We start from the raw sequence: 24,734 nt of genomic DNA, 5'->3' as shown, positions 1-24,734 counted from the left end.
CATAGCGGGACCTCTCACTGACTGCGCGGCACAAGCCCTGCTTAAAGACACCATACCACGAACCTGACGTGGTGAAAGAATCCGCGGGAAAATCTAGAGTTAGGGTTGCAGATTGCGGAATCAGGGATGGTTCCGCTCACCCTAGTCGTAATAAAAAAACGGCATGGAAGATGACGCTTTTTAAAGGCAGCATGCCACGAATCTGGGGTGGTACGGATTTCAGGTGTCAGTATACGGGGTCGTAGATCATGGAGACCGGGTTGGATCCGCTCATCTCTCCCTGAATCACTGCAAGCAGCCGGCCACTGAATGCTGTTTTCTACGATGCCTTCTATTGCAGCGCGCCACCTTTGCACGCGTAGCGTCCCTTACTGCCTATCGGGGCAGTTCGAGTTGGTTTTCGACGAATCGCAGGGCGGAGGCGGCGTTAGGGGTGGAGCGTTGCAATAGATGGCGTCGTACAAAACAGCATTCTGTAGGCGGCTTGCAGTGATGCAGGGAGAGAAGAGCGGAACTCCACCCGTCTCCATGATCTGCGATCCCGTATACGGATGCTCCACTTGAAATCCGCACCACCTCAGATTCGTGGTATGCTGCCTTTAAAACGATTTCGATTGCAACGCGCCACGCTTGTACGCGTGCCGCATCCAAGCGCGGTGGGTCGATGATCAGTGATGTCTTCTCACCACCCTACTCAAACAAAGCCAAGGTCTAGGCTGCTGAGGAACGTACAGGAGCGTCCTAACGTGTCTCGTAGGAACCAAAGCGGTTCCCACGCTGTTTCTCACTACGATCAGGAAGAGAAGCGAAACCACCTCTGATCCCACATTCTGCAATTCTAACTCTAGATTTTCCTGCGAATTTCTTCATCACGTCAGAATCGTGGGATGCTGCCTTTAAATCAGTGTTAGATGATCGATGAATGGACTAATACTTCCGTATGAAAAGGAGCCTATAACCTGCGCTCTGCTCCAATGTATCTGTACATAAATTTCCGTCCAACTAGTTCCTTTTGCTGAGAGTTGTTTATATGACATAAATACAGATTTTCTACTGAAAATGGATTTCTTTGGAAAAAAAAAACAGGATTTCCTACCACGCGATCGGTTACGTTTAGCCATCACGTTGTAATGTAGTGTTTGCAACCGTAGTCGAGATAATTTCGAACTTAGGGTGCAACGGAGAAAATAGTAAGGCCCGGCGCAGTCGGTTTGCACATTGTATGTATCGGTAGCAGAGCAGGTAGTTTTTTCGGCGAAAGCGTCATCGACCATTGATGATGACAACTTGGCATTTCAAATGTTTATTTTCATGTCTAATTTGTGTTTTTGAGGCAAGTGTACACGATAACAAATTACTTTTTTTCACGGCAGTTATTGTGCTCCTGGCGGTCGAAAGTAGTCAGATGTCGCTGACAGCGTATGCTTTGCAGGAGGCGTAAAACGTTGCTAAATAGAAAAAGTGAGGGACAAGCTATGAAACAAATAGAATGCAGGAAATATTAGAAGATGCCATTGAGAGTATCTTGTACTTACATCTGGTTTCCTAGGCGGTTCTGCTACCACTTGCGGAACCCCTGGCGGCGGTGGTACAGGAGGACGAGGTTGCTTTAATGGCTGTTCCGCGAAGTAATTAGGAGGGCCTGCAGGAGGTGCTGCGAAATAGTTTGGCTGTTGCGGCGAAGATCCGCCAAGATAACCTGCCGGTTTTGCAGGAGGCCCTGGAAAATAATTGGGCTGTTGAGGAGAAGACCCTGGAAACTGGGCAGGCTTTGGAGGAGGTGCGGGAGGAATGTATGGCTGTGGAGGAGAAGACTCTGTAGGGTAGGCCGGTTTCGGAGAAGGTCCGGGAGAAAAGTAGGGCGGTTGTGGAGGAGGTACTGGAGGGTAACTAGGCGCGGGAGGACCTGGAAAATAGTTTGGTTGTTGGGGTAAGAACCCTTTGAAGCTTGGCGGTGGTTTGGCAGGAGCAGTCGAAAAATAGTCTGGCTTTTTGGTGGGAGGAACTGGGTATGGAGGCACATCAGGAGACTTCTTTGGAATCTCGGCGACTTGTTTTGGTTGTTTTGTGATTGAAGGTGGTCCTGAAAGAGATAACATTTGGTAATTTCGATTGTGTTTACGATGTCAGATGGCACTTTGGAAATCTCAGTGATAGAATGTACGGAAAAATGAGTCGACCAGTCCTGGAAGTAGCTATATAAGGTATTAGGACTGAAGTCCTAAATGTGGAGTAGCCACGCAAGTTAAGGAAAACACAAGCATTTCCTGTTGATCTTAATCCTAACGAAACCGTTTTAAACACTAAGAAGAAGGGGTGGAAGGTAGCTTTTGAAGGGAGAGGGAAGGCACTCAACACTGCTCTAATCGAACTGCACTCAAGCCGCACTTAGAGCACCATTGCTCCTAAAGCACAAAGGTCGTTCTTTATTGTCGAATGCGGATTGCGGAAAAGCAGTTTCTGAAGTCATTTTTGGTTTTCTTTTTGTCGCTGAAAATATTACTTGATAGAACTTAGCAGCTGACTTCCAGCAAGCGTGACTAGAGAATTTGGTGAAATTGAAACATTAGTAGTCCCGGATCTGTCTTGCTTTTTCCCTTAGTATCCTCAGCAGCCTACATGTCACAGATCGTATACGGGGTATTCGTATACGGGATAGTAGATTATTGAGAGTAGGGTGATTCCGTTCATTTCTTCCTAATTGCCGTAGAAAACGGCCCAGAAGATACGGCTTTGAGCGTTCCGGTTACGTTCCAGCATTTTCCACAACGAGTTCGATTGGAGCGCGCCAGCCTTGTGCGTGCCCCGCATCTTCTGGGCTTTTTACGGTAATTAGGAAGAAATGGACGGAATCACACCCCTCTTCATAACTTACCATCCCGTATACGATTGCTCCACCTGAAATCCGTGCCACCTCAGATTCGTGGGTTGATGCCTTTAAGCTAATGCTTAGGTTTTAGGTCCCCGCCCGACTTAGCTACTGACTTCTATTTGTGAACTGTCGGTAGAAGAACTATCACCTTCTCAAATGGGAAAGCAATTCTGACAGTTTGGGGACAGTTTTTGCGCTTTTGGAACGATTTTTGCGCTCCGTGTGCTGCTAGAGCACAGTTTTATTAAAACGGCGTTGAGTGACCCCTCCTAACTCCTTTTGCCCAAAAGATGTTCCTGTTGAGGAGGATACCAGTTAGCTGTTTCGAGATCACTGCACTTTTTTTTTGTTCACCCACTTTAGCTACCCAAACTTCGGCATTGCTCCATCTGGCCGACTCATTTTTTTTTCCACGCATATCTCGCTGGCTATTTTTTAGGGCAATAACAAAATGTTTAAGAAAATGTTAAAGGGGAATATTACCGTTGGCTACATCTTAAAAGCATTACCTTGGTCTTTTGACTTTTGTAGAACCGGTCGATCAGCAACTCCGTAGCTGTCTGGCAATTCCGGAGGTTTTGATAGGGCAGATTTTGCTGCAGACACTGCATTTGTATCCCTCAACAGGAAATCTCCTTTTGATGGAATTTCTGAGATCTCGAAATTCTTCTTTGGCTTCCCATCTGGGTAAAGCCAATAGTCTACTTCCTCCTCTGACTCTTTCTTGTCTTCATCAGGTATGGGCGGTGGAGGGGGAGGAGGTGACGGTTTCTTTAGCTTCTTACGATACATTTCTGGTATGGTTACATTTGGGACCGCACGCGTTTCCATCTTCTGTTCTTCGTCTTCGACGTTGCCTTTCTTGTCTTTGGCTGCTTTTTTCTTGTCTCTTTGTGTGGATTTCTTCCGTAAGGGAGGCGGGGTCAGTTGCACCATCGCAGTTTTCGTTTCGTCGGAACCTCCAATAGTGACGGCACCTTTCCGTTTTCTTATAGATGCTATTTTCCTTAATTTAACTTTCGTGGATTCAATTACACCTTCCCCTTTCTCTTCAGAATCTTGCTTCTCTTTTCGAGGAGTAGCCGTTTCTGGTTCTTGAGTAGTCATATATGCTGTGGTAGGTTCTTCGCCAATTCTTTTTTCTGCTCCCTTACTCGACCAATTACCTACAGGGAAGGCTGAAGTAGCTCCCTCTGGTTGTTGCACGGTGTACAGTTCATCCTCTGCTTCGCCTTCTTTCTTCGCCGGTTCGTCCGACTATAATATTTCAATATGGTTTTCTGGGCCTCAAATTCATGAAATCTTTGAACATTTTTTTACAGTTATCTTAATGATGATATAAAGATAAGCGTTCTGCTGTGAGATAAAAAGTTTGAGCTTTTTATTGCTGCTTCGGATTTGGACCGAAATTGGACGTTGTTGAATAGGCATTACTAAGTGCTTGTCTGTGCCGAAACGACCGTCATGCCTGTGGACGACCAAATGTGGTCATTTAATAACATGCAAATACAAATAGAGCAGTGCAGTTGCGTAAGCGGCTTTAATCGAAGCGGCGAGGTGATAGCGGTCGAGATTGAGGTGGAGTCATCGCGAATTCCAGCGATGAACGGTGCTAGCGAGGTTCCCACTCGTTCCTAACCGCTACGCTCCTCCGCATCGCTTTGAGGGCGGCCGCTTGCGCAGCGGCTTCATGCCGGTTTGACCCGACTATTGTCGCGTGAAATCGTGAAATGAAGCGAAATCTGACACCACAGTACTATTAGGGTGTTCGGAAAGTATCTGCCGAAAATTTCGCAATAGCGCAGATTTTTTGAGATGTTCTGGAAGTTCCCGTTTTAAATATATTATATAAGGACACTACCGCTTGTAAACGCATAACATATCTGGCTCCCCCTTCCTTGCCTATTTCATCCTATAATGGCCGAACATTCCACCCATATTTGACACGTACTCCTTTACGAGTTCGAATCTGGCCACCCCGCTGCTGAAGCCCATCGAAACTTAAGTCAACTATTCGGCACTGAAGCCCCTTCTGAGCGGTCTGTGCGCGCCTGGTTCCAGCGCTTTAAAGCCGGAAACAAGAAACTCGAAGATGAGCCTCGCTCTGGTCGACCGACTGCAATATTGTTCGACGAACTGAAGAATCTGGCGGAGCAGTATCCATATGAAGCTGTGCGGTATTTTGCTGCCAGTCTTGGCTGTTCGCGGTCCGCCGTGAGCAATGGACTGCGATCTCTCGGAATGGTGAAAAAGCTCGGTCAGTAGCTCCCACATGCATTGAGCGACGGCAACCACCAAAGACGTCTGGACATGTGCACTCAGCTGCTCTCAAGAAGCCGCAGATTCGACTGCCTGGACACCATTGTCACTGGAGATGAAAAATGGGTCCTCTGCGTCAACCACACCCACAAACGTGAGTGGTGCGCTGGCGATGAAATGCCGGATCCTTTCGTGAAAGGTGAAATCCATGAGAAGGTCATGCTGCGCTTCTGGTGGGGAGTTCATGGAATCTACCGTTTCGAACTGCTGCCGGACAACACGACAGTTACCGAGGTCTATTGCGCTCAGCTGCAAAGACTGGCCGACAAGATCCGCAAGGAGCATCCGAAGCTCGACAACGTTCTCCTGCTGCACGATAACGCGCGCCCTCACATCGCGAAGAAGACTTCCCAGAAAATTCTGGAGCTCGGATGGGAAGTTCTACCTCACCCACCGTACAGCCCGGACCTGGCCCCTAGCGACTACCACCTCTTCCGATCGCTTCAGCATCACCTGGAAGAGAAGCGCTACGATGTTCGTGGCCACCTCGAAAATGGCGTTCGGGCTTTCTTCGCCTCCATGTCGCCGGAGTTCTACGCCAAAAGAATCCGTGATCTTGTGAGACGTTGGCAGAAGGTTGTCGATGTTGATGGAAATTATTTCGTCGAATAATAAAATGTTGTTAAAAAGTTGTGTTGTTTTGAAGTTTTGCTGTATTTCGAAAGATACTTTCCGAACACCCTAGTACCATAGATGCGATAGTCGGACCCGATGCTCCCACCCCCTTCACTTTTGGATGCTTGGCGAAGGGACCCCTTTCGCGTTTAGACGGTTGGAGGAGGGACTCCCTTCACTTTTGGATGGTTGGAAGAGGGACTCCTTCACTTTTGGACGGTTGGAGTAGGGACCTCCTCACCTTTTGACTGTTGGCAAAAGAACTCCCTTCACTTCTCGACGATTGGCGAAGGGATTCTCATCACTTGAGCCTCACCTCATGAGCTAGACCCCTTCACCTGAGGAGGGTCTGTCTCCTCGCTATCACACCTATGCCTAGTACTAGCGACAACGATGAAGTTGTCGCTAGTAGTAGCGTAGTCTCAGATTTCGCTTTTAAAATGCGGCCTATTTAGTCTCTAAAACAAGCAAAAATCCTTGTATCACATTTTCTTGAAAGAGCTTACTTTTATATTCCGTCGTCTGTGACAGAATTGGGTAGTCATCATTTTTGATGGATGTTCACTGTTGTCGAAGCCTTTTCAGTGACCCGTCTACACTCGACACATATCAAAAATGAAGTCTCTATGGACGGTATTTGTTGCTTCCGTCAGTAAGGGCGATGTTGCGACGCGGTCGGTTGTTATCATACAATTAACTGTTCTGTCACTAAACACCACCAGTTTCAAATGAAAGAAGCAACTGAATCTGTTGTGCTCCTAGCATTCAATTCTTAAGGCGAAAATTCGCAGAAGGTCCGTGTTCGCAACATAGTACTTTTATTCCTTTCTGTTTATCTTATGAATGTTTATTTATGCCACCGGCAACGTTACAGTTGACGTCGACACAAGTTGGACACAGACCGAATAACGATACGAATAAATTACACGAAAAAATTACTGTTAACTACTTCTGCAGCAAGAGTATTACACATTAAAAGGACATTTTAACTATTCAGCAGTAGGGACTTATATTATTGATTAGAATGGTATAGTCGGTTCAAAACGACGTGTAGTTGCGTAAGCAGCAGCGCACGAAGCGGTGCAGTGAAGAAGGCGGTTGGAATCGAGATGGGACCATTGCAAACTACAGCGAGGACTTGTGTCGCAAGGGTCCCCCCTCCCCCCCTAGATTGTAACCGCTACGCTTCGCCGCACCGCTTTGAGCGCAACCGCTTACGCAACCGCCACAGTGCTTCATGTCGTTTTGACCGGACTCTACTCTTCTAATCAATAATGCAAATTCATTCTGTTAAATAATTAAGATGTCCTTTTAATGTATGCTTCTGGTTCTGCAATAGCTGTTGACAGTAATTTCTTGTGCAACTTCTTTGTATTGCTATTCGGTCTCCGCCCAACTTGTGTCGAAGTGAAGTGTTACGTGGCCTCGGTCTCCTGAGATGAGTCTGCTCCCATCTGGTCGTTTCCCCTGTAGCTCCCACGCGACAGGTTGGGCGCTACCTATAGCTCTTCTAGGAAACGAAGGTTGTGAAACTTTCTTTGATCCCTTTTTTTTACTTCATTGGTGGATAGTGTGAAAAGAGCACAAGGCGTGGATGTTTCTCTGTATGTTGAATTATAAGAGATGAGTTCTTGTACTTGTTTGCTTTGCTACCTTGACAGGTGTCTTCTGTTCTTTTGAATCTTCTTTGGATGACGATGACGATGGACTTCTTTTTCTCTCCTCGTCTTCTTCTCTATCTCTCTTCCTCCGACGGCGATATATAAATTTGAAAGCTCTTCTGAACATCCTAACCTTGAAAACAGATTGGATGAGAGTTTGGTATTGCTCGTTCCAAGTAAGGACTTGCAAATAGTTCTATGCGTACTTCTTCTACTGAACAGGGAATATCAGTGAGTTCACGCAAGGCTCAAAGCCCTCGAAGTATCTATTCTAATCACGAGGTGTTTTTTTTTATCGAGTAGTGCGCAGGAGGTTCCTAAAAAGAACAAAAAGAACGGGGAACTGTCAAAATAGGTTTCAGTTTTGCTGTTGATGATAAAGTGTACACCACTTACAAATAAATCCAGCCACGCAGCACCTAACCACCTTCATATGAATGCTCACTCGTGAAAGTCATGTTCTGACTATTGTTTGTTTGTGTATAATGATAAAACGCTGTTTTCTGGCAGTTTTCTTCATTTCTACCATTGTGATACACCCAAATCTGTTTTAAAGTGCTCTATCTATCAACAATTAAAAATGGAAAAAAGAAAAAGGAAAGAATGGGTATTTGAAGAAGTTATTGAGTGTTTGGGCGGGTGTAGTGTTGGTTGCGCAGTTGGTAAGAGACTCCGCTGTCTGCGCGATCGATCGGAGGTTCGAAACCGCCCTAGAGCCAACCAAGCCCTCAACACCTCCAGGGTCAGTAGATTGGTACCAGACTTGTCTTGGAGGATAAAAACACTGACTTGACACATCGGCTAGCCCCCGCAAATCATTGTATAGGCCAGCTACACGTTCGTGAACCTCAAACGATTCTGAATTGAAGTGAACGTGGTGACGCATCACAATCGGATTGATTAACGCCAGACACTTCATCCTTTTATTCTGTATTGAGCACCCTGAACCAAGGAGTTAGTCGCAGCAATTTTTCCCCTTCTCTGACATTCCAAGAAGCACTATCAATTTTTTTTTAATGAGGAAAGACGTCTGAGGAACTCCCATCATGAAAACTTTCTTTATTGCCTACGAAACTCCAAAAATTTTGATGATGTGCCGCTTATCATTGTGTTTCCAGTGGACTCAAAGGCAACGAACTACAAAATGATAATGTTGGGATCTCTCACTGAATAAATGGGGGTGGGGTTAAAAGGATAAAGGATAAAGTTCCTGGCGTTAATCAATCCGCTTGGGATGCGCCCCCACGTTCACTTCAATTCATTTCATTTGAGGTTCGCGAACGTGTAACTGGCCTATACGACTTGCGGTGGCTAGCCGATGTGTCAAGTCAGTGTTTTTATCCTCCCAGACAAGTCTGGTACCAATTTATCGACCCCGGAGGGATGAAAGGCTTGGTGAGCACTGGGGCGGATTCGAACCTTCGATCGATCGTGCAGGAAGCGAAACCTCTAACCGCTACACTACACCCGCCCGGGGAATGGGGTTGTAGATCATTAATATCACTGTGATCCCTCGCGCTCAATTCTCTGTAGTAATCCGGAAGAAGACTATGAAGTAGATGCACAAGTGTCCCCAACGACGCAACTTGATGCGGGTGCTAGAACGTCGTCAATCTCTGACCCCCTAACGATTGTACAGGTTAGACAGCGTCTGAAGCCTATTTGAGTTACATTAGTTGGATCGCGGACGTTAGACAACAAAGGAATCGCTTGCGTTCGCGTAAACGGTTGCATTGTATGGGTGACCAAAACTGTTTGTCACACTTTGGATGTGGATTGTTAGACAGAACTCAGTGTGATCACCCTCATGCTCGCGAATACGTCCTACCTATTCGATGAGAGGCAGATAGTCTAACCTATTATGGGTTTTCTAAATAAGCAAATCTTCAGTCATCCAGACAGATTTTTTTATCATCATGAAAAATCCGCAACCATGAGCACGTCTGGAATAGAGGCGACCAACAACTATGACTTCAATATTGATTATTGACACGACTAGTGCTGCCACTTACACTTAGGAAAATCGGGGACAGGCCTGAGACGTATCCCATTATTATCTCATATTATTATCGTTATCGATTATTGATTATTATAGGTTCCCTCCCACATTAATATAGCGCAAGACAGTCTTCTAGTCCTCGAAATTCAACGCAGAGGATCAAATCCTAATCGATCAGTGGATAACAGATAGTGATCTGGTCCTCTGGTTTGGATGCCAATGTTGGCGTGAACTGCTCTTTAGGGTGGGAGAGGCCTGCATTTCGTTTCTCATGTGTCTTGTTCAAGAAAATATTTTTTGTTTACGTTAATGTTATTTGTTACTCACAATTCCTTTCAAGTGTAGGTAGTGAATAAAAAAAAAGTAAATGTCCTCCATAAAGGGAGAAAAAGGAGCGGCTTTCAATCTCTGGTTGGTGAACTACTAGTCATTCGAAGATCGTCTAAGTTCGCTTAATCAACTACGAATTGCTCGAAAAGATTGAATTTGCTGTTTCATTTTGGGTCGATAGATTGAAGATGTAGCACTTGGATAATTAACCCGCCGTCTTTTTTTCTTCAGATTTGTTGTGTCATTCGAGTAAAAGTCAAAGATATATACAATGGGTTCATTCGCAGTGTTCTTCTGAATGTTCAAGTCGCCGTGATCTCAAAAAAAAAAACAGAAAAATCTTATTTATCGGAGCCTTATTTCAATGACGCACAGAAGGTTTCGTCGTAACTCCTCGCTGATTTCATACCACAAACAAACGCCTTCCTGCATTTGTCATCCATATAGCACTCGTTGTTATAGTCGTTTCGGTAATAGTGCCTAAACAAATATTCACAAAAGCCAGGCGACCAACACCTTTTACTCTGATGATTCAACTTACTTCATAAATCCTTTGAAGAGATTTTTGTCCTTCCATAATCTGTCGCTCAGGTCTGACCATGACTGAGGAGAAAAGTCGGACATGTTGTAGAATTGCTGGAATGCTTTAATCATATTTGAGAATAGTAACTGAAGAGTCATTTCAAACATACTCTCGTGTTGTACTCAAGTCGCCAAATCGGAGGTCGCTTGTTCTGGTTTGCTTCTGTAACATCGCCGTAGTAAGTCTCAGCGTCTTTGACTGCCTGGAATAAGTTAGAAATATAATTAAAGGCATCACCCCACGAATCTGGGGTGGTGCGGGTTTTCGGTGGGTTATGCCTATACGGAGTCATAGATTATGGAGAGAAGGGTGATTTCGTCTATTTCCTCCTATTTCCTCCTATTTCCTCCTAATTGCCATAAAAAACGGCCCGGATGATACGACTTCGAGCGTTCCGGCGCGCTATTTTCTACAACGAGTTCGATTGGAGCGCGCCAGCCTTGTGAACGCGCCGCATCTTTCCGGCCGTTTTTTACGGCAGTTAGGAAGAAATGGACGGAAACACCCTCTTCTCCATAATCTGCGACCCCGTATAGGAACTTTCCGTCTGAAATCTGCACCACTCCAGATTTGTGGGATGCCTTTAAATCCCATGGAGTACAATATTTTCATATCGAGGCAAAATTGAGCTCGTAGTGATCCTGTGGAGTCGTCGATCGCGCTTGGTTCGCAGTCATATCTTGTCCAGAACGTCAAGTGGTTTTTTTTTCTTTGAGAGAGGTGGGTGTAGCGCATTCGATAAGAAGCACGCTGTGGCCGCAAGGTCGCCGAATGGTCAAAACCGCCCTAGTGTCAACCAAGCCTTTCATCTCTCTGGGGTCGATAAATTGGTACCAGAACTTTCTGGGAGGATAAAAACACAACGATTCACACACATCGACTAACCCCTCACCCCCTCCTCAAGTCACTGTATAGGACAGTCACACGTTCGTAAACTTCAAACTATTCTTAATTGAAGTGAAGGTGGTGGTCCGAAGCGCATTGATTAACGCGATGGATTCTATCCCTTACCCTTACGTTGTGTGGGAAAAAGGTGATATTTAACATCCTCACAGTGGAGTGCCGAACAAGATGTACCAGCAAAAATCGGCTGACCGCTGCTAACCTGCCTTCAGCGCCGAGCGCCTTCGCGTAATTATGGCTGTCGCTCTATCAGGTAGACATCCTTAAGGATGGGACCATCTAGACCCCCTAGAGGTGAAGAGAGAATTGGAGCAGCAAGTTCTGATATGCAAATAAGACAAATTGAGCTCATATCGAAGAATAAGGAGAAGAAGTAGATCCTTCTATCCAGTTCAAAGATGTATCACCAAAGACATATCAGTTCATTCATTCGCTCTTATTGTGTTTATTGCAGAATTGAATCCAGTTCGAGCAATCTTTGTACCTCGCACACAAATCTTCCAGTTGTAGGAGGAGAACAGGATACAATAACGGAGGCAGAAAATCCGTCTTCCCTGTTGGGAGGAGAAATTGAAGTGAACCAAACAGGTAAACGCCCTGTTATTTTATATAGCATTCCAGGTTCAACGACGAGGAGCTCCACTCACATTGGCATTAAGAGGCGAAGCAGAAAGGGACGATCATTTACAAGTTTATGTGATGCTTGAACAGACAGGTAAGTTCGAATCGGTTCTGGTGTGCGGATATTCAGTGCTTGTACCAATGAAGAAAGCCGTATGTTCAATTTCGGGCGAAGAACAATATTTTTCAAAGGTATTCATATAGCCTTTAACAGAACCGTCTGCCCATCAAGCGACACGAACATAAAGCCAACGAGTGGCCCACGAAGTACTTTTCCCTTTCTTCGTCCCCTTTGTACAAACTCCATTATCTGTTTTTCAACAGCTGTCAGAAGTTGTGCAAAGATAAGATGGCGCATAGAACTTGCCCTAAAAAGGCACCACTCGGAACGGCACACTCAATCCTGAATCTTCCCTGGAGTAGTAGGTGTTTTCTGGAAGTTACATTTTTAATACCATTCGTCTAAGGGATAATTTTTATAAGTCAAATTTATTTACGAAAAAAGGGAAGAAAAGTTCTAGAACTGTACAGGCCCCACCCATCCTGACCATCTGCCAATCCATTCTGCACATTCTACTCATCCTCATCCATATCACAGGTTTCTGTTTATCTCATTACTTCCACTAATGAAAAATAGACTTTATTTATACAACCAATTACGGAAGATGTTGGATTAGGCCTCCTTTTGAGCAATTACTGCGGTGCCTACAGGTATTGAACACGGGAGCGCTAAGGATGCTGTTGCGAATAAGAGAAGTAAGATGTTCGGTTTTTCTGTTCCACTTTTCAGTATCACAATATCATATCTTAGAACCCATGATCATCCTGGCCTCTTTCGAAAAAACACCGACTCAGACTGTAAAAGATAGAAGACACGATGGAGGAATTCAAAATGGGATGGCTTCAAGTGACCACATAACGACGCTATTTAAAATGAATTTAGTTGTCGAATGTTCCGTTATGTAACTGAAGAAAAACTATTAACGTCATTGCTTTGTCAAATATTGATGTATATATATGTAAATATGGAGACATATTCAAGAATGCAGAACGAAATTTCGAACGTGTGTTTATTCATGTTGGAGTACTGACCAGGAGGAGGGTTTTCGATGCGGATCCCTTCAAGAGTGTATCGAGGATACAGCAAAGGAAGCAGTCTTAGTTCTAACGCCGGAGAAGAAGTTTGCTTTTGCACCTGCGGAAACAAAATCTACTTGTAGCTCTGTATTTTGGTGGTTTCAGCCAAGAAAAGCATCTGAGAAGGAAATTGCGTTGCCAACTGCAAAAACACCAAAAAAATGCGAAGGAGTTAGAATAGACACTGGGAGACGTGAACCTGCATAAACGTTATGCTTTACTGAAACAGTATAGCAACAAGACGGAATGATGTTCTTCAGTCCTCAGCAGTGGCAATGGAGTGGCTGTCGGTAAAGCACTTACCAGGCGGGTCAAGACCCTGACGAACCAGCGAGCGCCATCGGTTCCTCAACTCGAGCCCTTTCATTGAGCGACATATGCCGTCAACGAGGAACCATAAACAGAGTCAGGGGTTCTGTTCTGTGACCAAAAGATGAAAAATGGGAATTCTGCTGGAGACGATTGAATTAGCGCAGAAAAGCTAAAATATTTTCTTCCGTTTGGGAATCGTTAGATGACAAAGATTATCCTTCAATATGGATCGACTAAAAGGTGGCAGACTCGTGGAGACACGCTTTCTTAATTGCTCTCCACCAGGAGTTCTCTATCATCCTAGGACGCTAGGAACTATTGAGGAATTTCTTTGCTGCGTGTTATGAGTGAGGTTTTGAAGTGAATCAACCTGGGCCGGCTTATCCGAAGCTCGAAACCAATGCAATTAGTTTCTGTGGATTTTGAAGCCGCTTTCAACTCTACTTATCAGGATTGTCTTTTTAACCAGCTTAACGCCATTAAAAAAACCAGTTAAGTTCGTTCGCCTACTTGATGACGTCAACCAACGAACGATTATTGCAGTTTAAACATCAGCCGGATTTACATCGGTTGAAGTGGTAACTGGAGTAAGACGGAAGGCAGTGACAGGAACCTTCCTGTTCAACTTCGCCATCGATGAAATCATGTGTGAAATCATGATCAGCGTCTTGCCGACGTCGTCTTAACACCAGCAGGATGCCCCTTTACCGATCTCGAGTACGCCGACGATGGTGTTACATTTGCGGAAAGCAGTACAAAATTTTGACATGTTGTCAACCTTGTATTGAAGCTAGCAACACCAGCAAGCCTATAGATTACGCTGACGCTCTGATAAATGCAGGCAAATGTGGGTCTCTTCTAGACCCCGAAACGGGAATTAGGGTGGACAAGTGACCTGGCCGAAAACGGAAGTTCTGGACTGAGATGTTGAAAGAGGACTTGTGGACACTTGACGTGGATAGGTATTTCAGGCGAGACGTAATATGGAATAGAATAGAATATGGAATAACGACGAATGAATTGATTCTGTACAAGTTGTCGCAAATTACCGAGAAGTTTGGGCAGATCTACGTTCAAGCACGACACGCCTCGGGGAGGACATGCGGGCAGTCAGGTTAGGCTGATAATATCAGCCACCGATGTAGTCAAGTGTGTCATGGAGTACCTGTCATATATTCTGACACTTGATCGTAGGTATTATACAATAAAACTTTGTATAATTCGTTATACTCCTTTCTACTTTCTAGAGCGTTTTATCGTTCCATGTCTATCTATTCTTTGCATAACATTAATATGACGGGTTAGATGTATGAGGAATATGAACACTTTCATTCAAATTTCTAAACAACGTTTCACTTATATAAACTTCTTAAACAACTTACTTAACCTAATACTTTCAAACAACTTCTATGATCATGAACTTTCTTTTTTTGTTCGATTCAAAAGTTACTTCGTAAGAGCTGCAGACGCGGCGGAATATGCGAGGTGTCAGCAAGACCCACTACAGCGTTGAGCGAGAGCGATCAGCTTACTGTGACGATCATGACTGTGTAAAGAGCCGCGCAGTGTAAATGCTACGCGCTCATTACCGTCCTGAATAGGTGGTGCAGATAATACCTCTTGACCACCACCTCTCGTGGGTACGTATGCAAAGGCAAATGAACCGTTTTTCTTGCCTCGCCTACAATCATTCAAGCGTCCTTGTGTGTTTTTTCATGAATGGTTTGAGCAAACTATCAAAATTAACGTACATAAGTAGCTCCTGTATAGCTTCCGTCGACGGTATAAATCCTGTACGACGGATTGTTGAAGTCGAAAGTTGTGATAGATGGTGAAATCCAGTTGAAATGGAATGGTCTCATATTATCGTTAGGATCGTAGTAAACCTGAAATTAACTTCTTTTTGTTTCCTTCTTCATCGGTCGATTCCTCTCGTTACTAACTTGAAAGTGATCGTTATGTGTGTGTCCGTAAAATTGTTCAGCAATGGTGTTCTCAAACCTGAAGAATTTTTTTTATAAAGTCTTTTATCGCTGAAAATTTGTTGTTTTTGGCTTTGTTCGTATAGTCGGGTCAAAACGACATGAAGCACGGTGCAGTTGCGTAAGGGCAGAGTTCACAGCCACGCGGGTGGCGCGGTGGAGAAAGCGGTCCGAATCGACGTGGGACGCTCCAATTCACCTCTTCGAGCGCAGCTGCTTACGCAACTGCACCGTGCTTCAAGTCGTTTTGACCCCACTATACTTAGTCTTCAGCAATTGATTCAATTTAGGAATAGTGATACATGTTTATTCAGATATAAAAACACGAGCGGTGATTCATGCAATCTGTACCCACATCTGGGCAAATAGACCGGCTTCATCCAGGCGGAGACTTTAGAAAAGGGCCGAGATGATGGACCGTTTCTTTCATGGAGGTATTTATCCTTTTGTTAACGTCGATATTATTTTTAGTGCATTGTTGCTCCACTGTTTGTTGATGGGATTACGCTGATCTATCGATTTTTCTTGAATCTTTCATTTCGCCTAACGATACCACCTATACAGGTTTTCGCATACGCTAATTACGAGTACGGTAATCGTTTCGGATAAAATACTTAATTTTGTACAACCACTTTTTTTTCCTCTGCAAAACCGTACCGCAACGCTCTCTTAGCTTATTTCAAGGCTAAAAATTGAGAAAATTGGTGCTTTCGTGGGAGGGGGAGGAGGGAGGGAGGGTGGGCGGTTATGCCAGAGGTGCCGACTTAGTCTGCTCATAAAATTTTAATTTTTTTTAGTCAGATTTAATTTTAGTTTTGAACTTACGTGATCATCTTGAAACTAAGTGCTTGCTTGTACGAGATGTAAGGGTTCTTACATAATTACCAACACAACGCCTATTATTGCGTATTGGTGCTAACTCAAGGTCCGTGCTGCAATGTTGCTGACTTTTCGTGATTTCACTCTGATTACTACTTGGCTGGAGTTCGCATCGAAGGGAGAAATTTGACGAATGGCTCGCTGATGGTGTACTGTTGTGGAAGGAGCGACCTTGCCTCACTGTTAAAATCCTCACAAAGTCAAGAACCAGGTGAAACAGCCCGCATAAGGGCTAACCTAACAGCCCTGTTGATATAAGAGATGCATTTTGCTTCACCTATCTAGGTTTCAACGCTAGAAAATTGGTAATTTCGGACCTTTTTTGGGACTGAAATAAAAACTTTTGTGTGTCTAAGCTTTCCTCAACATCAACTCAATTATACTTAGGAGATTGCGGTTTACTGCAAGTAGTGACCGGTTACCTTTTCACAATTTCGAAGAAGTTAAACGACCATCCTTTCAGGCAATAGTGGTCCCCAGGTGGAATATGTGAGATAAGGTGGACCTGGAAGGCGAAATAAATCAATCTTCCATTACAAGTCTATACCTTCGGATTTGTAAAATTTTGAGGTTCATTTATCTGTTCAAGCACGCCATGCCGAGTAAAAGTAAAATTGCTCATTTCAAAAAATGCTTACTCTGTCCCCTTTTGCTTCTGAATCGACCAATTCATCGATGAGCCATTGTAGGGTTGCATCAGGATCTACCTGGTTGAGGTATAAATAACTGAAAAACGTTCTTTAGTCATGTCCCGCTTCTACATGGCATAGCTGAATGGAAATCAATATCGTAATAAACCTACAAATTAAATTCTGAACAATAAATGGTGTTGATGGAGATCAGTTTGAGTCCAGGTTTTGGATAGACAGCATAACTAGCACGGCTAAATAGCAATCAAATCAGATTCTGTGTGAACGTTTTGCATTTTCCACACTTTTTTATGGTCGAAAATGTTTGCTACCTTAAAAAAAGAAACTTACTACTGCACATCGGCCAGCGCTGCGGTGGGCAACCAGTTTGACCACATTTTCTTCATGATACTGTAAAGCCATTGTGGACCTCGTTGATCATATTCTGGCATTGTGTGAGGTGCCATCCTATAATAACGACATTACGAGATATAATTTTTCCAAGTGAAATTACAAACGCTTGTGGGAACTCACGCATCTTGCGGTACCCCTTCATGATTTCCAATTGATACGTAAACGGGAGTTTTAGGGAAGTATCTGAGGAGCAAATTGGTGACATTTTCAATATTGGAACGGGTCAAATCTTCCGAATAATCCCAGGAATCATGTGCTTCGAAGTCACCGGTGATGATGATATAATCGAGCTGGAAATAATACCAACATACCTTTCGTTTTTCAATGCATAGAAAATCTTGGTATGACTTTGGTTGAAGTTTCTTTGCAGCATAAAGACAACATATTATGACATTACATGTTGGGTATAGCGTAGTGGTTAGAGCCGAGCCGTTCTTCCCTGCGGAGTCGATAAATTGGTATCAGACTTGTCCGGGAGGATAAAAGCACTGACGTGACACATCGGCTAGCCGCCGCAAGTCACTGTATAGGCCAGTTTGTTCGTAAAACCTCAAACGATTCTGAATTGAAGTGAACGTGAGGGCGCATCCCAAGCGGATTAATTAACGCCAGACACTTTTACTTTTATTATGACATTGACGGTGTTAGGACTTGTCCACGAATATAGCCAGGTCAAAACTCTATCAAGCACGGTGACGTTGCGTAAGCGGTTGCACATAAAGCGGCGCGGTGGAGATAGCAGTTGGAATCGAGGTGGGACCATGGCGAACTGCAGAGATGGCTGGCGATAGCAGATGTTCTCACTCGGTCCTAACCGCTACGCTCCACCGCACCGCTTCGAGCACAACCGCTTATGCAACTGGACCGTGCTTCATGTCGTTTTGACTCTACTATAAATAGGAGTAGAAGCGTAGTTCACGATAATGAGCGTGATCACGCAGAATTCCAGATAAAGAGCATGATAAATAGCCTTACTTGCAGCGGTCCTCCTACAATACAACCTATTATGCGATAGAATTCCGTCAATTCCGTCCGCGGGTAATTCCGTCATCGTCCAACCCTGGCAACCTAGCTAATGTAATTGAAATCATCAGCAGAAGCTCTCCAGTCTGACAGAAACTTGTTATATCGTTGGGAACGACTCATATGCGTGCAGTCGAATTAAAACAACCTGAAGCTCAATGCGTTCGGAATGGCACGGTAACGGTTGGGATCGAGGTGGGACTATTGCCAGCTTCACTCGGAGTGGTGCTACCGAGGATCCCCATTCGATCTCAACCGCTACGCCGTCGCTTCGAGCGCCGCCGCTTACGCAACTGCACCGAGCTTAAAGGCATCACCCCAAAAATCTGAGGTGGTACGGATTTCTGGTGGAGTATTCGTATACGGGATAGTAGATTACGGAGAGGTGGGTGATTCCGTCCATTTCTTCCTAATTACCGTAAAAAACGGCCCGGAAGATGCGGCGCATGCACAAGGCTGGTGCGCTCCAGTCGAGCTCCTTGTGGAAAATAGCCGTATCTTCCGGGCCGTTTTAACGGCAATTAGGAAGAAATGGGCGGGATCACCCCTCTCTCCATAATCTACGATCCCGTATACGAACACTCCACTTGAAATCCGTGCTACCTCAGGTTTGTGCGGTGATGCCTTTAAGGTTGTTTTGGCTCGACTATGACTTACTCTCTACCCCTGTCTATTTCCTTAAAGATCCGAACCTCAATTTCATGGTACGCCGTTAAACTTCAAATTAGAATCGACAAAATTTTTGGACGTAGAGTGAAGGCGCGAGCTTCGTGCCGTGATATATGGTCTGAACTCCCTGTATGAGCTACCATTCGTGAAGATAAGGAGAGAGAAATTTCAGCTGAGGTTTTTGAAGCATAAGTAATTTTCGGAATGACTGAAACTATTCGTTGAAAGGATTGCTGATAAATTCCCAATTTTCTAGATGATATTTTGTAGTTTCCTTTTCCTTCCTTCCTCTTTCCTTTTTTTCCTTTTTTCATAGTTTACTTTTTCCTGTTTCCTCTATTTAATAGTTGCTCAAGAACAGATATGGGTACAGATACGCGAAAGGTTCGCATTAATCTGGGGAATTATGATGGAGAAATTTAGCGGTGGAGCGCTGCGCAGATCTATACCTACATAGAGTTCGACGTGAGAATCATTGCAAAATAATGTAAGTATTTATAAAAAGGATAAAAAAGGATAAAGTCTCCGGAGTGTCAATCCACCTGGGTTGCGCCAACGGGTTTTACTGCAATTCGTAATCGTTGGGGTTTTGGAACGCGTGTTGGCCTATATAATGTTTGACCAGCCGATGATCAAGTCAGTTGTTTTTATACTCCCATTCAAGTCTGGTACCAATTTATTGACTCCGGAGGGATGAAAGGCTTGGTTGGCACAAGGGCGCTCTCGAACCATCGACCGTGTGGCTACAACAGACCACTGTGCCACACTCGCCCCGTAAATATTTATAAATACGTATAATATATGATAAGATATGTGGTATATGTGGTATAACTTCAATCTGTTTTTGCTTTGAAAGATGAAATTGTTTGGAATTTCATACTTACGTCAGTATGAGCACCGCTAATCTGTTTAAGAGCTGCCTCGAAAGTCTGATAAGGAAGATCGCAGGCGTAAGGCATTCCCCACGGTCCCGCTGGTACGTAGATTGGTTCTAGAAGATCTTCTTCATGTTAACCTACTAAGAATCCCAAAAATCTGTGGTCACTGACTCGTCTTGGTCCTTGTTGACGAAGCGTCGGCACTATAATCTCTACAACACAAGGCATACGTTCCAAGCGCATCGTCGAGTTCACAGTAGGCCTCGGAACCGACGGCGTACTGTCGGTCGATGTGAATGTCCGAGAGGTGTAGGAATTTATACGTGGGTTTATTGTCCTAACAAATGACATTTTTTCAAATCTTATTTCGTCAGGAAATAAGGAGATTCCCTTTGAGTACCTGGATTTGAGGCCATGGTTTCACTGGCGGCTTATTCCCGGGAATTGAGATGTTCCACATGACGTGGAATGGGAACACGGAAACACCGCAATCTTTAATAAATGCTCCACAGATTTCGTTAGGTGTGAATACCGCTCTTTCCATTACAAACACTACTTCACTCTGAAAGTACTAGTTAGTTAGTGCTAATGAAATGCATCTAAAAAAAAATCTAAAACTGCCAAAACCCACTGTAAAGGCCTGAACAATGTGCTTACAGACATGCGGTTGTTCGATATTTAGGTCATCGCAAAGTAGTCTGAAATATATTGTTATCGTCTGAAAATTATTTTAAAAAATTAAATTGCTTTATGTTTGTAATAAGCCTGTGGAAGTCTTCTTTGAGTATTAATGTAAGAAAGTTGTCCATGCTTCTAAACAACTATCGCAATACACAATTTCTGTATTATTAAAGGCAACATGTCACGAAATTAACCTGGTCGATCGTGGAAATTGACAGGAAACCTTAGGAAAAACGTAGAGTTCGGGTTGTGGATTACGAGGAAGCAAGCGTGGCTCCACTCATCTTCTCCTAACTCGTAGTTAAAACTGGCGTGGAAGACTGTGTTTTTTTCCTTCGGAAGCAGTTACAACTGCGTTTGTCCCAACGAAGCACGTGGAAGCGCTCCGTTGTGCACGTGCTGCAATTCAACGATGGTGACTGATGACTGGTTGAACATTACTGGGCTCTCCTCGCCAGCTTATTCAAGGCGCTGAGGAGACCGAAGCGTGTACAGGGGTGGGCGCTATAACGTACTTCGTAGGATCTAAAGGTAGCTTCTACACCTAAAGGTAGCTTTTTCAAAACGATTAGGAGGAATTGAATAGGGTCAGGCTCGTTTCCGTAATCTACAACCTGAACTCTACGTTATTATCGGGCTTCGCATACTTTGTCAATTCAGTGATACTCTGCCTGTAACCAACAGGCTAGTTTTTTTTTTCTTCACATGCACAACTACCAATGTGAGGAAGCAATCCAGACCTATAGAACCACCAAATCATAGAAAAGTTCAACATTTTCCAAAGGAACTTTGGAAATTTGGAGATTTTACAGCGTTGTAACCTAGGTACGTTCCTAATGTTATCACCTGAAGCTTAGAGGCAGCACACCACGAATCTGACGTAATGAGGGAAGTGGCTGGAGAAGCTAGAGATGAGGTTGTAGATTGCGGGATCAGGGCTGGTTCCATTCATCTCTCCCTCATCGTTGTAAAAGAACGGCGTCAAAGACTCCGTTTTTCACGATGATTTCAGTTGCAACACGCCACCTTTGTACACGCGTCGCATCCAGCTGCGCAGCGGTTGAAAGCCGGTGGGGTCTCCTTTGCCTTTGAATACTGTACGACTGCGCGCGCGACGGAATATCGTCAATCTATCAATGTTTCTCCAGAATGTACAATCACTCTTGCATTAGAGGAAACTGGTATTAACGAAGTGGATGGGCGAATCGAGCAAGCAGAAATCTTCTTTGAGAGGTTTGTGCTGACCCATGCATACATATGAGGCATCCTCAAGCTTCGTCTCACTTTTTTCTCGAAGGATGAGAGCGCTGCATTTCATATTGTAGTGTGTAGTTGAGAAGTGTAGTGTATTGAGCGAATAGAAACATTTTCTTTCTAGGACATTCTCTTAGACTTCGAATGTCTTAATAAGTAATTTGAAACGTTCATCATAAGTTAGGAGGAGCAGTACTGTGTTTTTCCTAACCAAAAAAATTGAGAACCCTCTTAACATCATCTTTCTGTCAAAAAAAAAAAAATCATAAAGAGCGATCAGGTGCGTGGAAAAGGAGCGTATGAGAGGGTAGAGAGCGATGATTGAGTGAAAACGAGTCTATTCTCCGAAAAAGTATCTTTCTGCCGACAAACTGATGATGTTTCTGTCATTTCTAGTGCTTCCGTACATGAGAAGAGAAGAATTTCCAACTGTAGCAAAATTCCTTCTTAGAGCTATTCTCTTGCATTTGTCGGGGTTTAAATATTAAAAATATTTTTAAAAAAAAGCTACAAAAGAAAACGAAACAATTATTTGCTTTCTCGGGGAAAAGGTAGTTGTGCGGGGGGAGGGGAACTCAGCCGCTCTCCTTTTTCTGAAAAAGGTATATCTTCCATTTTTCTCTTAGTAACTTTAGCTTACATGTCGTAGGTCCTTTAAGACTAGCGCTCTAATTTTTACTTTCTCACTACTTACTACTTTTACGCAAATTCTACTTTTTTCCAACTGATTTACTTATTTACTTCCAGAAATAAGGGAGCGAGTGAGCACCCTCCACGTCCCTACTACTTTTTCCCCGTTCTCTCGCTTTATTCTTTATTCTTTTTTTCTTTATTCTGCTACGTAGTTCCAATCTAGTTTCAAAATTTCTTTCTGTCAGAATATAAAAAATGCTTCTTCTTTAACTTTTTTTTCTTTTACTTCTATTTCTTCTTCTATTTACAGCTGTAACGTTTCCTTTGTACTCATTAATCCACTGATGTACATCCCCTCCCAGGTGTTTGTCCATTTTCAACTTCTGACTTCGGTCTTCCCTACTTTTTCGGCTCAGTTACATGCCACTCTGCAACTTTCTGTCAATAAAACCTGCGTAGAACTCTCCTCACAGACATGACATTCATTTGGGCTTTACATTATTGGAGAGATTGTCTTAAACGTTACAAAAGTTACTTACACGAGAAAGTTTGCGATTTCTGTATCGGTCTTGTTTTGCTGAATCAGTAAATTGAGGGTGTCCACGAAAATAGTGCAGACATCGCAGGATGCGGCGCGATTGTGCTCTTCGTTGGCCAATTTCTTTATTTGTCGAATTACCTGAAAATGTGTGAAATTTGTGGATGCCTTTTCATTTCTATATGTGGCGAATCACAACAAACCTTATGTTTTGAAATGAAAGGTCTGTCGGGTTTCGGCAGAACATTCGCAAGGATAATCGAGACACCGAGTAGTGTAAGTAGAAGAAGACGCATTTTTCACCAAAGGCCTACGCCAAGTCTGTACTCCCCTAAATGCAGATTTCTAGAAGAAAGAAAAGCCGTTGATAAGAATTTCTGGCAAAAAAAAGGAGTGAAGGAAGGGAGTTTGCTTAATTTTTATACTAGCAGAGGTCTATTGAAAAGGAGTTCATGAAATCCAAAAATAAGAAGTGTGAAAAGCGCTCTTAAGGCTCCTTTTGTTATCTTATCAAAAAAAACTCCATTCTTTTATTCTAACTTGGTGTGATGTCTAAGCCTTTTATCGGACGCGATTCCTTAAGGCGGCGTAGATGGGCTGCAGAGACCACATGACAGATGCGAACGCTATGAAAATATAGGGTTATCGAGAAAGTTTTTGAGGTTTTAATATGGAAAGAAATCCACTCCTTTGAACCTTCTTAATTTGATCTCTATCATAATATCTGGCCATTAATCGATTTGTGAGGGCGAAATCAATCTATTTTATATAACTGGGATTTTTGGAGCTAACCAGTGGAATAGTCTTTGAAGAAATACGGCCTATATGGCTACACATTAACAAAGCTGAGTCCAAGATAATTGCGCTCCAAGGATATATGAGTCTTGAAGTGACTATATTTTTCGAAAATTGAAAAGATAGTTACATATTCGTAATCTACATACTATTGCGAACAATTTGATATCTCTCACAGCTATAATTCCATGACTCTGATGGTTTTGTAAATTTGACTGAAGTGAAGTGTTTCAACTTCAGGAACGACCGACAATGACCTGCAGAGATATAAAATAATTTATGCCTTTTTACAAAAAGCTTACTTTTTGCAATTCATTGGAATTTCTTTCAAATATCAGGTGGATATGTTTTTTTAAGGAGGAAAAGATGTATTGAATGGGGTCGATTTTAAGAAGCTCTGCATCCGTCAAATTTTCATCACAAACTAATTCAGCCTCTATGGAAGGTTGCTGCCATGTTGGCACGCCGACCCATCAGATACCTCAGGACACACATCGAGCTACGGCTGTGTTACCGCATTGGAAACTACTTTTGAAAAGAATAGAATAACTACAGAGAAGAAAGTTGTACCTACAGAGCGATATACTTCAGAACTGTCTCTTTTATTCCTTGATTAATCACTTTATTATTTTTTTTGTTTTACCTGAATTCCTCGCTCCTCGGAATTGAAATGAAGTCATTAAGTCAAAGAAATAATTATGTTTGAACGAAGCTTTCTACGATGACTAGAATAGATCAAATTAGGTAGAAAAATGAAGAATCACTGTACTATAAACCTGAATAAAACTACCAAAGAGTGGATTCAGAAATTAAGTCAAGGATTAGCGGCTCAGTAAGACAGAGCCTCACCTTTGTTATCGGAATCTTCAATTTCAAGGGTTTTTGAGGGTTTAAAACAGACAATTTTGAAGCATATTGCTGTGCAGGTATAACATTCTCCTCTGTAGTTATTCTATTTTTTTCAAATGAAGTAGTCAATGCGGTAACACAACCGTAGCTCGATGTGC

At 43.4% G+C, this 24,734-nt stretch overlaps 2 protein-coding genes across 4 annotated transcripts; one reads left to right on the top strand and one right to left on the bottom strand.

Moving 5' to 3' along the window:
- Nucleotides 1-1,373: 1,373 nt before the first annotated feature.
- Nucleotides 1,374-23,228, bottom strand: RB195_004970 (uncharacterized protein; the record flags this gene model as incomplete). Of its 2 annotated transcripts, XM_064177215.1 has the most annotated exons (13): nt 15,095-15,238; nt 15,296-15,353; nt 16,636-16,718; nt 16,852-16,939; nt 17,016-17,096; nt 17,194-17,310; nt 17,377-17,546; nt 19,833-19,939; nt 19,998-20,163; nt 20,227-20,388; nt 20,458-20,524; nt 22,934-23,073; nt 23,136-23,228. In XM_064177215.1, the coding sequence occupies 13 exons, from the start codon at nt 23,226-23,228 to the stop codon at nt 15,095-15,097; spliced, it is 1,476 nt and encodes a 491-aa protein (XP_064034340.1). The 2 variants fall into 2 exon arrangements, with proteins under 2 accessions (XP_064034343.1, XP_064034340.1); XM_064177216.1 differs by lacking the exons at nt 15,095-15,238; nt 15,296-15,353; nt 16,636-16,718; ... (8 more) ...; nt 22,934-23,073; nt 23,136-23,228 and adding exons at nt 1,374-1,448; nt 1,536-2,083; nt 3,382-4,129; ... (4 more) ...; nt 10,489-10,581; nt 10,885-10,896.
- Nucleotides 11,552-12,723, top strand: RB195_004971 (uncharacterized protein; the record flags this gene model as incomplete). Of its 2 annotated transcripts, XM_064177217.1 has the most annotated exons (8): nt 11,552-11,655; nt 11,737-11,818; nt 11,904-12,056; nt 12,118-12,170; nt 12,228-12,325; nt 12,435-12,501; nt 12,581-12,659; nt 12,715-12,723. In XM_064177217.1, 8 exons carry the CDS (start codon nt 11,552-11,554, stop codon nt 12,721-12,723), a joined length of 645 nt encoding a protein of 214 aa, XP_064034341.1. The 2 variants fall into 2 exon arrangements, with proteins under 2 accessions (XP_064034341.1, XP_064034342.1); XM_064177218.1 differs by lacking the exon at nt 12,715-12,723 and having other exon boundaries at nt 12,615-12,621.
- Nucleotides 23,229-24,734: the final 1,506 nt, after the last annotated feature.

The sequence above is a fragment of the Necator americanus genome, chromosome I, assembly GCF_031761385.1.
Source record: "Necator americanus strain Aroian chromosome I, whole genome shotgun sequence".
NCBI lineage: Eukaryota > Metazoa > Nematoda > Chromadorea > Rhabditida > Ancylostomatidae > Necator > Necator americanus.
This window is presented reverse-complemented; position numbering and strand designations above follow the sequence as displayed.